Source organism: Schistocerca serialis, chromosome 8 (genome assembly GCF_023864345.2).
Source record: "Schistocerca serialis cubense isolate TAMUIC-IGC-003099 chromosome 8, iqSchSeri2.2, whole genome shotgun sequence".
Classification (NCBI taxonomy): domain Eukaryota; kingdom Metazoa; phylum Arthropoda; class Insecta; order Orthoptera; family Acrididae; genus Schistocerca; species Schistocerca serialis.
Window position 1 is genome coordinate 615,563,534 of NC_064645.1, and position 15,427 is coordinate 615,578,960.

At 38.7% G+C, this 15,427-nt stretch overlaps 1 protein-coding gene across 1 annotated transcript in view; it reads left to right on the forward strand.

Annotated features, from left to right (window-relative positions):
- The window catches only part of LOC126416791 (cytochrome c oxidase assembly protein COX20, mitochondrial), a 56,739-nt gene that overhangs the window by 22,072 nt on the left and 19,240 nt on the right, over positions 1-15,427 (forward strand). The window contains exon 2 of the mRNA XM_050084659.1: positions 6,764-6,939. Within this exon, the coding sequence (XP_049940616.1) occupies positions 6,764-6,939 (176 nt within the window). The remainder of the gene's footprint in view (positions 1-6,763; positions 6,940-15,427) is intronic.

Below are 15,427 nucleotides of genomic sequence, written 5' to 3' on the forward strand. Positions count from 1 at the left end.
CATTTCCCCACACACCCCCAATCCTCCCACCACCCCCGAAGAGCCAGCTACAAAAGAGTGCACCATTTGTCACCCAATACTACCCTGGAATGGAACAGCTGAACCATATCCTTCATCAGGGCTTTGATTATCTATCTTCATGCCCTGAAATGAGGGACATCTAACCCAAGATCCTTCCCACCCCTCCTGAAATGGTGTTTTATCATCCACCTAACCTCCACAACATTCTAGTCCATCCCTATACCACTCCCAATCCCAGCACCTCGCCACAGGGGTCATATTCCTGTGGAAGACTCAGATGCAAGACCTGCCCAATCCACCTACATAGCATTCCCTGTTTCATTGCTGTCACAGGTTTATCTTAGACGATCAAAGGCCAGGCAGTCTGTGAAAGCAGCCATGCTGCGACTATTGCACAGATTTTTATATTGGTATGACTTCCAATCAGCTGTTGACCAGGATGAATGGCCACTGTCAAACTGTGGCCAAGAGCAAAGTAGACCATCCCGTGGCACAATGTGCAGTTGAATATAGCATGCCTAATTTCAGTGGCTGTATCCTGGCCTCAACCTATGGTAACCTACTGTTCTGCCACCCTCCATCCAATAATTTTGGCCCCCTTGCCCTATCATCTCCTCTCTTTTCCCATTCGCCCACCCTCTTTGTGTACCACCCTGCCAATGTAACTGTCCATCCTTTCCCCCTCCCTGCCCCTCTCCTTTTCCGATCCTGGTCCCTCCTTTGCCCCCCACCCCCACACACACACTCCACCTTCTAGCAGTCTCTGGTCCCTGCATGCCCTCTTCTCTTCCCCCACCTGTACCCTGCTATCCCTCCCCCTTCCCCATCCCACTACAGATTGCTATTCCTGTGACATTTGCATTTCAGTCGGAGGTGCTGGTGGTAGCGGCCTTGTTTGTTTGTGTGTGTGTGTGTGTGTGTGTGTGTGTGTGTGTGTGTGTGTGGTGGTTTTTTTTTTTTTTTTTTTTTTTACTGAAGATGGCTTTGGCCAAAAGCCATTATATGTAACAGTCTTTTTGTTGTACCTCTACAACTCAACAGATCATATGTACGGTGAGTAGCAATCTACCCTTTTCCTAATATTGTTAAAATTAATAATTAAAGTATGTGAATACATAACTCACTGAAATGCTGAATTTCATATTGACTTAGCTCTCACCTCTTCACTATTGTCTCAGTTCCCTCAGAAACTTTTCTTTATTTGTCAGATAATGGGTTATTATTTCAATGTGTGAATTTAGGTCTTCCTTATAACCATTCATTGACTATAATGATCAGGGAATTACTTGTGCCAGGTCAACAGGTTTTTGAAAAAATCTATGTCTTCACTTATGAAACTCTGTTTGAAATTACCTCGATTGTTATTACAAAGCTTCTAGTTTTTATTTGCAGTTCCTCAAATTTTGCGTTGGAATTTATAATTTTACACAATAAATCATCATTTCCCACACACCTTGTGCAGCACTTCGAAGCATAATGGATTTATCAACTTGATAATTAAAACCATTAATATTCAGTGGCAGATTGCATTTTGCTTCCAGTTATTTTGGGGTACTAATGCCCTAGCAAATAAATTGTATCCCATAAACAAATTGAAGAAAAAGCTATTTTATATCCTACGACTGCTGTCTTCCCTCAGAAGTGAAAACTGAATAAAGTGGTTTGAGTTGGACCGTTAAAAGGGACTGTTCGGCCCATTCTGCCCTAAATTTATTTGGCTCGGGGTCACTGAGTGGCTGCATCACATGACCAAAGTGGTGAGTGAAATGAAAATGCATTCAGTCTTGTGGACAGAAGTAAAGAACCTGCCTACATTAGGTAATGAGTGGATATGTCATACAGATATAACATTTTATGAAGTTGATAATTTCTTGAATATTCAAATTTTGATGTCCCAGTAGCATCCCTTCCTCTCATCTTACTGAGCGCAAATTTCACAAATCTCATTTTACAGGGAGTGTTAAAATTAAAAAAAATACTTTATAAGAGCCGCCATAAGCTACAATTTGGGAGCTTCATGTGCACTTATTGGAACCTACCTATACCTCTTTGGAATGAGCCATGAATAATGTGTGGCTTCATTGAAATACCATGGAAGCAGTGTTCATTACCTTCCAAACTTAAAAAGAAATAAAAATAAAATATGTTTTGAACATAATGAGAGATCTTCACTCAGACTGTACTGTTTGTAATTTTCAGTCCAATCTTCTCGTGATTATATCACATTCTCAGGAGATAATTTCCATGTCCTGAAATATCTCTAGTTGATGCAACAAGCCCTGTAACCAGACCTGTGAAAGTGTTGGCAAGAATCTCAAGAGTGAGCTTTTCACATGAATCCTGTTGATGCCATACCTTGTGAGTAAGTAGTGACGAATTGGGCAACTGTGATGATCCCGTCACAGACCAAGACATGAATTACGGCAGCCTCTAGTGCTGAGCGAAAAGTATAATCAAACTTTAACAGCTTAAGACCATTCCATTTCCATTTCCATTTCTTATTACTTCACTGTGTAGTGGAACATGTTCTTTCCTATTGTCTAACAGCAGAAGTTATGTATTAACACTTTGCTTGTCATTTGGCATAGACTGCTATGTCTGGTATCATAGCTAATATACCATCTCTCCTGTAGTGCATTACCATGCCATGTCAAAGGCTTTTACAACTCAACACACTACAAGGTTTACCCTTGTGACATGATCTACATACATTTGTTTTAGGGCTATTCTGCTTTTTTTGTAGTAGATGGAACTAACTTGTGAAATAGCTCAATATTTGAGAGAGAGAGAGCTGTCTTTTTGACATGTCTCCTAATTTAAAGATTGATAATGAGCATAGCACATCTCTCAAGTGTCTAAGGGTTGTGTGTAAACATCCACATCTGATCCTTTTCGTTTCATAAGTCCTCGCTTGTCAGGCGACGCAAAGTGTAGAGTCAGAAATAATATACTTACACAGTTGAGAAAATTAATGAAGACTTTCTTTTCTGTTCAGATCATATCACAGGAATTGCAGTAGAGGTAAAAGTATAACACAAGGCTTCTTTTCACTTAACTGTGAGCTTTGTGGGCCAGGGGAAAAAGCCAAAATCATAATAAGAAAAAGTATTATTTGGGTCCCATTTTGGCTATCCTAATGCAGGTTTGTTTCTGAAACAAAGCAAGTAAATACATCACACACTAGTTGAAATTATACACACAGACTCAACAATGTAGGGGGATGAAAAAAAATACAATAAATTAATACTTAGATGAGAGCATACTTAATGTGAATCTGCAAATTTTAAAAATAAAGTTGCACAGATTCTGTAGGAGGAATAAACTGTATTATAATTGCAACACTGTTATTAACATCACTTGCTTTATATTCATGATGAAGTACTAGTACAGTGTTTATGATGTGCCTCCTGTACCTTAATCAAATGATTTACATTATTTATGTTTTGAGACTAATAACTCACAATCCCCCAATGGTTTCTTACAAATACCAGTTATTTCATCTGTCAACAGTATCTATATAAGAACTGCTCGGTCTCTGTTGATCTTGCTCTTAATAGAACTTCATTCCCTTAAAAAAGAGAAGAAGATTATCCACTACAGATGTGCAGGTAGGTAACATATTTCGTCATTTGTTCCAGTCTCTTGCTCCAAAACAGCCAGGCTCTGATCTTTTGTGTTTGTTCCCAGAATGCTTCCATACTCTGTTCATGCAGATGTATTTAATTAACAGGCAGTAACAGGAAATGCTTGTCTTTTTGGACTGTCATTAAAATGAACCACATTAAAGATCTCTTTGTCAGCTTGACAATAAATTCCACACAGGAAAACAGAGGGAAAGTATTCTAAGGATTATGCATCTACCCAAGCTAATGCCCACTAAATTAAGCAAAATAATTTATAAACGTAGGCTTCCATGGCTATCGTCACATTCAGTAAAATTTTTCTGGGTTTGTGACCACATCATCAGTGTGTAAAACTAACGATGTTTCGGTCCCTGTTGCAAGTGACCTACTTCAGGGTGTTTTTGTTTAACACTGAATGAGAAAACTTCATTTCTTATATATGTACGAACATGGCTGTTATCTAATTCTGATAGGCTGTTAAGAACGAAGGGGAGGGATGTTAGAAGTATTTCTTGGTGTTTTTATTATTTCTTTTCATTGGCGGAAACCCCAAGGTTTTGGTTGGTGTTAGCATTACTGCTTTTGATTTGTGGAAATCGGCGAATGGAAAACCAGGCAGCAGTTGTGACATGCGGCCACTGCAGTCGCTCGCACCCCTGTGTGTGTTGCTTCATGTGAGCTGCCATCCTGTAATGCTGTTATTGCTGGCAGCCAAGGTGTTGGAAGTTGGTACCTATCTTCTCTGTCCATGCTGGTGGGTCACTTGGTTATTTCTATTGCCTCTCTAATCTTCCTTGTGAAAGTAAGAGGCTGTTTTGCCAGTACACGAGCTTCAACAAAATCAAGTTGGTTTGCCGCACTCATCCTGGTGTTCTGCCACAGCTGACTTGGTGTATTATCTTAGTCGGATATATCTTTCGTGTTCAGATATCCGTGTGATGATGGGTCGCCCCATCTCACCTACATAAACTAATCCACATTCGCACTTGATTTCGTAAACTCCAACAGTATGTAGTTTGTCAATTTCTTCTTTTGTTGTGCAAAGAACATTTTTTATTCTGTTGGTGCTTTGGAAAATTGGCTTGATGCCTGCTCAATTTTGCCCACCCGCACAGTGGAAGCTTTGAACATATGGTAATAGAGCGATGTTTTGTGCTTCCTTCTGCTCTCCTCTATTCCCTTCATTCTTTTTTGCCATAGTTTTATCTATTAGTTTCATTCCACAACCATTGTCACCAAAAATAGACTTGAGATTTTGTAGTTCATCCTTTAGTTGTTCTTTATCGCTGATCCTGTGTGCAGTCTTGGTTAAAGTGTGCAGGATGGATTTCTTCCGCATAGGGTGGTGATGATGATGAGAGGAGACATGTAGGTACCTGTCAGTACTGGTTGGCTTCCTATATACTCTATGGGCCAGGTTACCATCAGGCTTTCTGTAAACTTCCACGTCGAGGAAAGACAGCACCCCCCTTCTTTTCTATCTCCATAGTGAATTGGATTATGCTGTGCTGCTGGTTGAGGTGCTGGTGGAAATTTCATAGCTCTTCCTCTCCATGTGGCCATATAACAAAAGTATCATCAACATATCGAGGCAACATTTCGCAGCTCTTCCTCTCCATGAAGCCATATCGGAGCCAATATTCTGGTCACAGGGAGAGAAAGAGCTACGCAATTTCCACCAACACCTCAACCAGCAGCACAGAAGAATCCAATTCAATACGGAGATAGAAAAGAAGTAGGTGCCGCCTTTTCTCGGCATGGAGGTTTACAGAAAGCCTGATGGTAAACTGGGCCGTAGAGTAAATAAGAAGCCAACCAGTACTGACAGGTACCTACATGCCTCCTCTCACCATCACCCTATGCAGAAGAAATTCGCCCTCCACACTTTAACCCAGGGGGCTCACAGGATCAGCGATAAGGAACATCTAAAGGATACATTACAAAACCTCAAGTCCGTGTTTGGTGCAAGTGGTTATGGAATGAAACTAATCGATAATAATCTGGCGACAAAGAATGAAGGCAATAGAGGAGAGCAGAAGGAAGCACAAAACATCACTCTATTACCATATGTTCAAGGTGTCACTCAACAGGTGGGCAAAATTCTCCATCAAGCAGGCATCAAGTCGACAGAATAAAAGATGTTCTTCACACAACAAAAGGTGCAGTTGACAAACTACATACTGTTGGAGTTTACGAAATCAGATGCAAATGTGAATTAGTTCATGTAGGCGAGATGGGGCGACCCATCAGCACACGGATATCTGAACATGAAAGATGTATCTGACTAAAGACAACACACCAAGTCAGCAGTGGGAGATTACCAGGATGAGTGCTGCAAACAGACTGATTTTGGGTAAGCTCGCGTACTGGCAAAACAGGCTCTTACTTTCAGGAGGAAGATTAGAGAGCCAATAGAAATAACCAAGTGACCTGCCAACATGAACAGAGAAGATGGGTATTGATTTCCGCCGTCTTGGATGCCAGCAGTAACAGCATTATGGAACGACAGCTCACGTGAAGCAACGCACACAGTCGTGCGGTAGACTGCAGCGGCCACTGGTACATAGAGTACTGGCATCCCTTGGCCAGTGCTAGAAAGGAGGAAAACAACACCATGTCACAACTGCTGCCTGGTTTTCCATTCGCCGATTTCCATTAATCAAAAGTAGTAATGTAACACCAATCAAAACCTTGGGTTTTCGCCAATGAACAGAAGTAATAAAAACGCCAAGAAAGACTTCTAACATCCCTCCCCTTCATCCTTAACAGCCTATCAGAATTAGATAACAGCCATGTCTGCACATATATAAGAATCAAAGCTTTCTCATTCAGTAGTAAACATAAACACCCTGAAGAAGGCCACTTGCAACAGGGACCAAAACGTCGGTAGTTCTATGTATTGACAATGCAGTCACAAACCCAAAAAATGTTATCGGAAAATAAATTTTGCTTGTGGTGGCAATGCATTGGAGCATAAACACTTCTGTTTTTCCAGTTTGCCTCACTTGAGTAGATTTAGTTATTACATTTAAGCAATGCAATACGAACAACATCCTTTATGTAATGTAAAGAGAATTTTACTGTAGGATTCTTATTACTTGGTTTATTTTCTTCTAAAGGGGCCTTTCCTGTTTGGCCGGGACGTATCTAAAATACCATGTTTTCGAAATACTTTCCTGTATGGAATCACCAGTGGTTTTGGTGCTGGACTTACGTACTTTCTCTTCACAAGCCGGACAACAACATCATCACATGTTGCTGCAGGAACATTTGTTGGAGTTTCCTTGTCGTACTGGTAAGTAAAAATGTTATGATATTGCAATACTGCATTCAGTATTGAAATGTAGAGTGTAACAAGACTCAGTGAAGCTCGTTTCTTCTGGCACTTTCAGTATTATTTGTTATGGATGGGAATAAACTGTGATTTCAATTCTCATTGTCAGGAGTATTTTAGAACGCAGTGAAAAAAAAAAAACATTTTTAAACTTAAGTATACTGACAGCTGTCTTCTCAATGATTCCACCTATATTCATAAATTAGCATTTCGAATTTTAATTTTGTATTTCTTGTGAACATTCATAGAGTTTCCATGTTTATGTTTATCGTAAATTGAAGTCACTTTTTTTCTGCAATCAGTTCTAAACTTGTTCGACCGTATCATCATCCGGAGTAACGTAACCTAACATTTACTCTCTGGTTGAGAGATTATACTGGAAATTTCTATCTACAGGACCATGCGGGTTTTGTATTTTGAGGGACTACAAATTACTGATTCAGGCCTTTCAGATTAAATTACCGATAAACATAGATGAACTACTGAGAAGTATCTCTGGAATCAAATGATCACTGCATAGATCTCAATGGCAAAATTCTTGATACTGAAAATTTTCTCATTCATAGATGCTTTGATTCCACTGAAGATGTATTCAGATTTCACTATTCCATGTTTACAATAAATTTTCGTGCATATTTGGGATGTGCTAGTAATTTGTTGACTGCTTCTAGTAGTAGTTAGTGTACTTCATCTATGATTCTCTCTTTACCCCAAACAACTTTCTCTTGTAAACAACATGTCAATATTTGAAAGTGTGCTATTCTCAAGATTTGTACAGAATACTGTAAAACACTTGTTGGTCATGTATTCTGCCTTTAGGATAATGATTATGAATTGTTTCCACAGTAGCTGAAGACTACATTCTTTACCTGAGGTTAATGTGTTTCTCCACATCATCACTTGTATTTGTATTTTTTATTTGGTCCAGTAAATCTTACACTGCACATTAGGTGTTGGATAGATGAAGGTAAATACATCTTTATGTTTACATGATGTTTTCTATGTGTCAATAAATACAAATTTTTCCACCAAAACTGCTTTACCTAGAATTGCAACTGAAAACATGAATAAAATATATTAATGATTACAGTCTTTACATGCTACAAGCAGATAGTTATATTTAGACAATTAAAAACATATTAAAGATAAATAGTCCAACAGTCCTCGTCAGTGTGGTAATCACAATTCATTTGACCAGTAATTCTCGTGAAACATCCTTAAATAGTGCTGTACAAGTTAACTAGACATAAATACATTTCCATGGGAGACTCCAATGCCATGTTTATAAAAGGAACATTACTTGAATTAAACTATTTAAGTTCTTTATGTATGCCTTGAAATAACTTCTATACCATAGAAGAGTTCTTGAGTAGAAATAATTAGTCAGTTATAAACCTTAAATAGTCAGCATTAGCCATATAAATATAAATGCTAACTGTCTCTGGAATATGTTCAAATGACATGTTTCACATTATAAAGTTCACCATGACTGTAATGTACAGAGTATGGAACTAACTAAGTAACTATCACTTGAGTAATATTTTTTTATTGTGGATCTAGTAATTGAAATTGAAATAGGTACAAAATAGTAATTAAATTTACTTAAATATTATTTAACATGATTATCTTGAAATTCCTTCTTCCTTTGTTCTTCCCTGCTGCCTCCTCATCCTCCCTTCCTAACTTTCACATCTCCTACCCACTCCCTCCTCCCAACTTCCCTACCTCCTTGTAACTATATACCACATCCTATTAATACTACCTGCTACCTTGCATTCATATCTGTTCTCCTGCTTCCATCATATATAGGTTGGCAGCCCTGCAGCCAGGCTTATGCGCGTGTACAAAGCTCTCACTAAGTTAAGCGGTTAATATTGAAATAAGAGCTAATTTAGTTAATATTACATTTTAGACTAGTGCATTTACTTTTTATCTAATCTATCTATTGAAGGTTTCACTTTTCTAAACGTAATTACGTCAAAAAGGAAGTATTTCGTAAAGGCCAGCAGTCGCGAGTTTGTTTACATACTTAGGCGTAAATTTTGTACGAACGTAGATATTTGTTTTTGACTAGACTTAGCGCTTCAAAGTTAAATTAATTTGTGTCTCTCATCCAGAATTTGTTTAGTTAATTAAAAGTTTCTGAAGTAAGTTTATAAGTTTGTTTACATTAGTGTTTAGTTACGTTTTAGTACAGGTTACGAAACTATTGTGGTGTTGAAGTTATTTTCTGCTTTTGTGTTACGTTTTACTATCAAACCATGTGTGACAAGTGTGGTGGTTGCCGCAGAAATTTGAAAGAGGGGGTGTTCTGTATAGATTGTAGGTTGTGGTTTCAGTGGGGTGAGTGCAGCGGAGAGGAAATGAGGCTCTTACATGGCAGTGTAGGTTATGTAGAAAGGACAGAAAAATCCCGGAACAAGAGGCAAAGATTTGTGCCCTTAAGGCTGAATTACAAATCGCGAATTTGGAATTGTGTAAGCTAAGGGCGGAAAAGGATTTTGGGCGCTGGGAAAAGATAGCAAGCAAAGGGCGAAAAAGGGAAATAATTGATAAAACGTCTGAAATTCAGTTAGCATATCAGTTTGGCTTGCTATCTAAAGTAGTGGAGGAAGGGCCTCATTCAGATGCAGTTGAATGTATGTTGAAGCAGAATACTAGCTTAAAGAAAAATGACAGCTCAGGATGAAACCAGAATAGGAAAAGAAAAATTCTGCTTAGGTAGCAGTCATGGGAGGGTTGTGGACCAACAGCTTCAGGAGAAATTAGGGACAGAGTATGAGGTCACAAATTTTGTGAAACCAAGTGCTAGCCTTAACCTGGTGGCAGAAAACTTAGGTCAGCTATGCAAGCTAGTTTGAGAAGGAAGATCAGGTAATTATAGTTGGGGGAGCAGGAAACAGCCTGGCTGTGAATCCAAGATATAGTATTAGGAGTGACCTGGATAAAATAGGAGCAGAAACTGAGCACACGAATGTGGGGTTTATGGAGGTCTTTCAGCGCCATGATCAGCCCTGGGTAAACACTGCTGTAAGGCGTGTTAACACTGAGCCGAACGGGTTGATCCAGACACTGGCAAAGTCTCACATGAGTGTTGTTCCAGTTGATGCTCTTGATAGGTGGGGTTACACTACACATGGCCTGCACCTTAATAGGAAGGGGAAGGATAAGTTAGCTTCTCTATTAGCAGATACTGTAAGAGGGTCCACAGTCACACAAGGGGTGATCCCTGTGGTTATTGGGACCAGGCAGAAGGTTTTTTTTAGGTTAAAGCCAAATTCCAGACAGACAACAACCAAGGAAAGTAGAAGGAAAGAAACTTCATGCACAGCAAATAGGGATAAAGCTAAGGGCGGTATCAGCTTACTTCACTTAAATATCAGAGGAATAAACAATAAAGTAGATGAGCTGATAATGTGTTTAGATGATCTCAAAAATAAGAATGAAATTGATATACTTTGTCTGTCTGAGCACCATGTAACTGTGGGGATGGAAAATGTCAGTATAAATGGGTATAATTTAGCATCTTACACTTGTAGATCTAGTATGGATAAAGGAGGAGTTGCCATTTCCATAGAACAAGGGTATAAATACAGATCTGTTGAAGTAAGCAAATTTTGTGTTGATCAGCACTTTGAGGTTTGTGCATGTGAACTTCAGCTAGATAATGTTGTGTTGATATTAGCAACAGTGTACAGGTCTCCACTAGGAGATTGGGAGCTATTCATAAAAAGTTTGACTCCCTGTTATGCTGTCTGTCAGACAAAAAGAAGAAGTTATTAATCTGTTTTGATTTCAATGTTAAGTTTCTAATCAATTCAATAGGAAAAGTGAACTAGAAGTGTTGTTAACAACATATAACTTAGAATCAGTGATCAATTTCCCTACACGTATAGCACAGCACAGTAGTACTCTAATAGATAATATATTTGTACAGCAAGAGGATGTAGAACAAACACATGCTTTCCCTGTGGTAAATGGATTATCTGACCATGATGCACAACTGATTAACTTACAAAACCTAACAGGGCATACACTTCAGAAACCATTAGGCCTAACTAAAAGTGTGAGGGTGCTCAACCCGGTATCTATAGATCACTTCAGAGAAAGTTTAGGAAATGTAAATTGGGAAGATGCATATAGTGAGCCAAATGCTAATGATAAATGCAACATATTTCTTGATAAATTTATATCCCTTTTTGAACATTGTTTTCCAAAGAAAATTACTAAATGTAACACCACAAACTTTTCAAAGAAACCTTGGATTACTACAGGTACTGAAGTGACTTCAGAAAGAAAAAGAAAACTGTATGAGACAGCAAGAACTAGTAAAGATCCAGAAGTAGCTTTACACTATAAAAATTATTGTAACATACTGAGAAAAGTTGTAAGGAAATCAAGAAATTTGTATGTTAGAGAAGAAATTAACAGCTCCAGCAATAAAATCAAATCAATATGGAATGTTGTTAGAAGTGAGACAGGAAAAGTAGCCACTGGGATAGGTAGTATTACTGTTAAAGAGAATGAGACCTTCGTAACCAACAGTACACAGGTAGCCAATGTATTTAACAATCACTTCTTAAGTGTAGGAGAAAAAATTGGTGAGAATAGTTCAAAAGAAAAAGCCAGGCAGTACATGGAAGAGTCAGTTTTGAAAAATTTTAGTCAGATTAAGTTTCATCTAACAACAACCTCTTGTGAAATAAGGAAAATTATCAAATCTTTGAAAAATAAATGTTCTGTTGGAGTAGATGACATCTCTAACAAGTTATTAAAACAATGTGGAGCAATTACAGCTGATGTTTTGAGTCACATATGTAATGCATCACTGACTCAAGGTATTTTTCCAGACAGGTTAAAATATGCCATTGTCAAGCCTCTCTACAAAAAGGGGGAAACCACAGATGTCAATAATTACCAGCCAGTATCCTTGCTTACAGCATTTTCAAAAATCTTTGAGAAAGTAATGTACTCAAGAGTGGTTAGCCATCTCAACAGTAATGGGATACTTAGTAAATCACAGTTCGGATTTCAGAAATGCTGTTCCACTGAGACAGCAATATACACTTTCACTATCCACATAATAGAGTCTTTAAACAGTAGAATGTCACCAGTAGAAATATTCTGTGACTTATCCAAAGCATTTGATTGTGTGAACCATGACATTATGTCAGAGAAATTACAATTCTGTGGTATAAATGGAACAGCATATGAGTAGTTTAAGTCATATCTACAGAACAGGAAGCAGAAAGTCTCTTTATATGCTTCAAGTGATTCAAAGAAGTTTTCCACTTCATCTAACTGGGGTGAAATTACATTAGGTGTTCCACAAGGTTTCATCATGGGTCCCCTCCTGTTCTTGATATATGTGAATGACCTCCCTTCTTATGTGAAACAAGATGCTGAACTGACACTGTTTGCTGATGGTACAAGCATAATTATTAATCCAGTAAAAGAAAGTCCAATAGAAAATGATACAAATAAGGTCTTTGGAAAAGTTATTAATTGGTTTTCTGCGAATGGGCTTGCTCTGAACTTTGAAAAAGCACAGTACATCCAATTTTCTGCTGCAAAAAGTATAATTCCTTCAATAACCATAACACATCAAAAGAAGTCAGTAGCCAGGGTAGAGCATACTAAATTTTTGGGTATACATATAGATGAGAATCTTAATTGGAAAAGTCATAGTTTGGCTCTCCTAAAGCAACTAGGTTCAGCAAATTTTGCCATCAGAATAATTGCCAATTTTGAGGATGTAGAAATTAGTAAGCTAACATTGTATTGTATTGTATTGTATGTTAACCGGGGACCTAGAAACGACGGAGAGGCTCCGTCCCCGCCGCAGCTGCAGTGGTCCACAACCCCATGATGATTATCGCAGTCCACTTCACCCCTCCGCCGCCCCACGCTGAACCCAGGGTTATTGTTCGGTTCGGCCCCCGGTGGACCCCCAAGGGAATGTCTCACACCAGACGAGTGTAACCCCTATGTTTGCATGGTAGAGTAATGGTGGTGTACATGTACGTGGAGAACTTGTTTGCGTAGCAATCGCCGACATAGTGTAACTGAGGTGGAATAAAGGGAACCAGCCTGCATTTGCCGAAGCAGATGGAAAACCACCTAAAAACCATCCACAGACTGGGCAGTTCACCGGACCTCGACACAAATCCGCTGGGCAGATTCGTGCCAGGGACCAGGCGCTCCTTTCCACCCGGAAAGCCGTACGTTAGACTGCACGGCCAACTGGGCGGGCTAAGTTAACGTACTTTGCATACTTCCACTCTCTGGCGTCATACGGAATAATATTCTGGTGCAGCTCAACACTTAGGCCAAAGGTATTCACTGCTCAAAAGAAAGTAGTTAGAATTATGTGTGGGGTTCATAGTCGCACATCTTGTAGGCATCTGTTTAAAAGGTTAGGAATTCTTACAACTGCTTCACAGTACATTTACTCAGTAATGAATTTTTTTCTCAATAACATGGACCAGTTTATAATCAACAGCGACATTCATGATTACAATACCAGAAAAAAGAAAGACCTACACTATCCTTTACTTAATCTATCTTTGGCACAGAATGGGGTACAATATTCTGCTATAAAACTTTTTGATGAAATAAAATGTCTGACAGACAGCAGTAATAGTGTGATGTTTAAAGCTTTCCCGGCATACTGATTGTTCCATAAAAACACAGGAGAACTGCCGGATATCAGTAACGTCCTGCCACGATATTTCGGCGCAGAGTCTTCTGGCCATCTGTAGTACTACTACAGTGGCACTCACCTGAAGATGGCCAGAAGACTCTGCGCCAAAATAGCAGCAGTAATAGTTTCAAAAACAAATTGAAATCATACCTCCTTGACAACTCCTTGTATACCATAGATGAATTCTTGAATATGAGTAAATAAATCTGGAGATATGATATATGCGTTTTGTGCCATTTAAGGGAATGGGATAGATAATATAAATATTTAGCTATAACACTATAAAACGGTTTTTCTGTGCTATTGATCAATGGAATACGTAACTAACTAACTAACTAACTAACTAACCCGTCTCTCATGGACACCAGCCATCTCTTCCTCTTGCACATTTCAAGGTCCCATCTCCTGCTACACCCAGTACAACGTCTAAGTAGTGGCAGTATTGGGAAAATGTAGTTCAAGTTCTTCTTTGCATATCGGTCCTCCATTCAGCATCTCCTCAATATGATAATGAGCTGTTGTCTTTCCTCAAACCATTAACTGTATTTTATTTCTTGTTGTTTGACATCTTAAGTACCGTGTTTAAGTTCTCACAGTTCAGTTTCTGTAGCCAGTCTGCTACACCCAACCTACACACTCCAAATATGCTCATACTATCACTAAATGGAACATTGACATGCAGCATATCAGTGTTGGTCCTTAAAACTCAAATCAGTCCCTTCACCTCAGCGTCACCAGACACCTTTATTTTAATGATGTTTCAGTGTTTCTGAGGGTATTTTCAATTTTGCATTAGTGACTTGTGAATAAGTAAAGCCCTATTGGAGGATCACCATTTCCTTCCCCCAACTTTCAAACTGCTTTATTTAGCCATTACAATGGAACCTGTAGTTTAATATAGACTCCAAATAATGGTACAAGTGAGTATGTTTCACATTAGCAAACATTACCACAGATGAATGAAATGATAAGTGACAGAAAAAACCCTAGAACTGATCAAAAATTGAACCTGAGACGTGTGGATCCATGGTGTGGCACATTACCACTGAGCCTGGCATTTTACCAGTGTCACCAAGAGATAATCAAACCAAGAAGACTGCTCATAGGATGTCTCATGCAGTGTTCAGTGTCTGTGGAAAACAGCGTTCTGTTTCTCATTACAAACAAAATGTTGTCTAGATTGTAATTTTATCTCCCCAGTCATTAGAGTGATCATAAATAATCATGGAGCAACATTCAGTTCAAGGATATTCGTTGATGGTGGCAGCAAACCATAAGTAATATTCATCAAACCCAGCAGCAAACAGGTATGGCTCAAGGCAGCACAACACAGCACAGTGCAGTGTTGCAAAACATGTCTCAGTTTGATCATTAATGGTAATGAAACTGGTGTATCATTATGACTCCAACTGCAGTGTATCTAGAAAAGAAGAGGCAGGAAGTAGTAAGGATAAATCGATACCTTTGTAATGTTTTCCGGAACAAAAAACAGTGTGGTATTGGGTTGCAAGGATCACAAGTCAGTTAGCTTACACATTGTGTGTAGCCAATCCTCTTCTCTGGGTAATCAACTATGTCGATCTCCCAAAAGCTTCTTCTCCGAAGACTATAGCTGGTTTAAGGAATTTATTAAACTAGTTCTCTATCCTTGAAATAATTTGGGTACTCGTAGAATACTTTTCAGTTCAATCACTTTATATTTTCAACTTCCACAGACAACAACTTCTGCAAGCCACTTAGTCCATA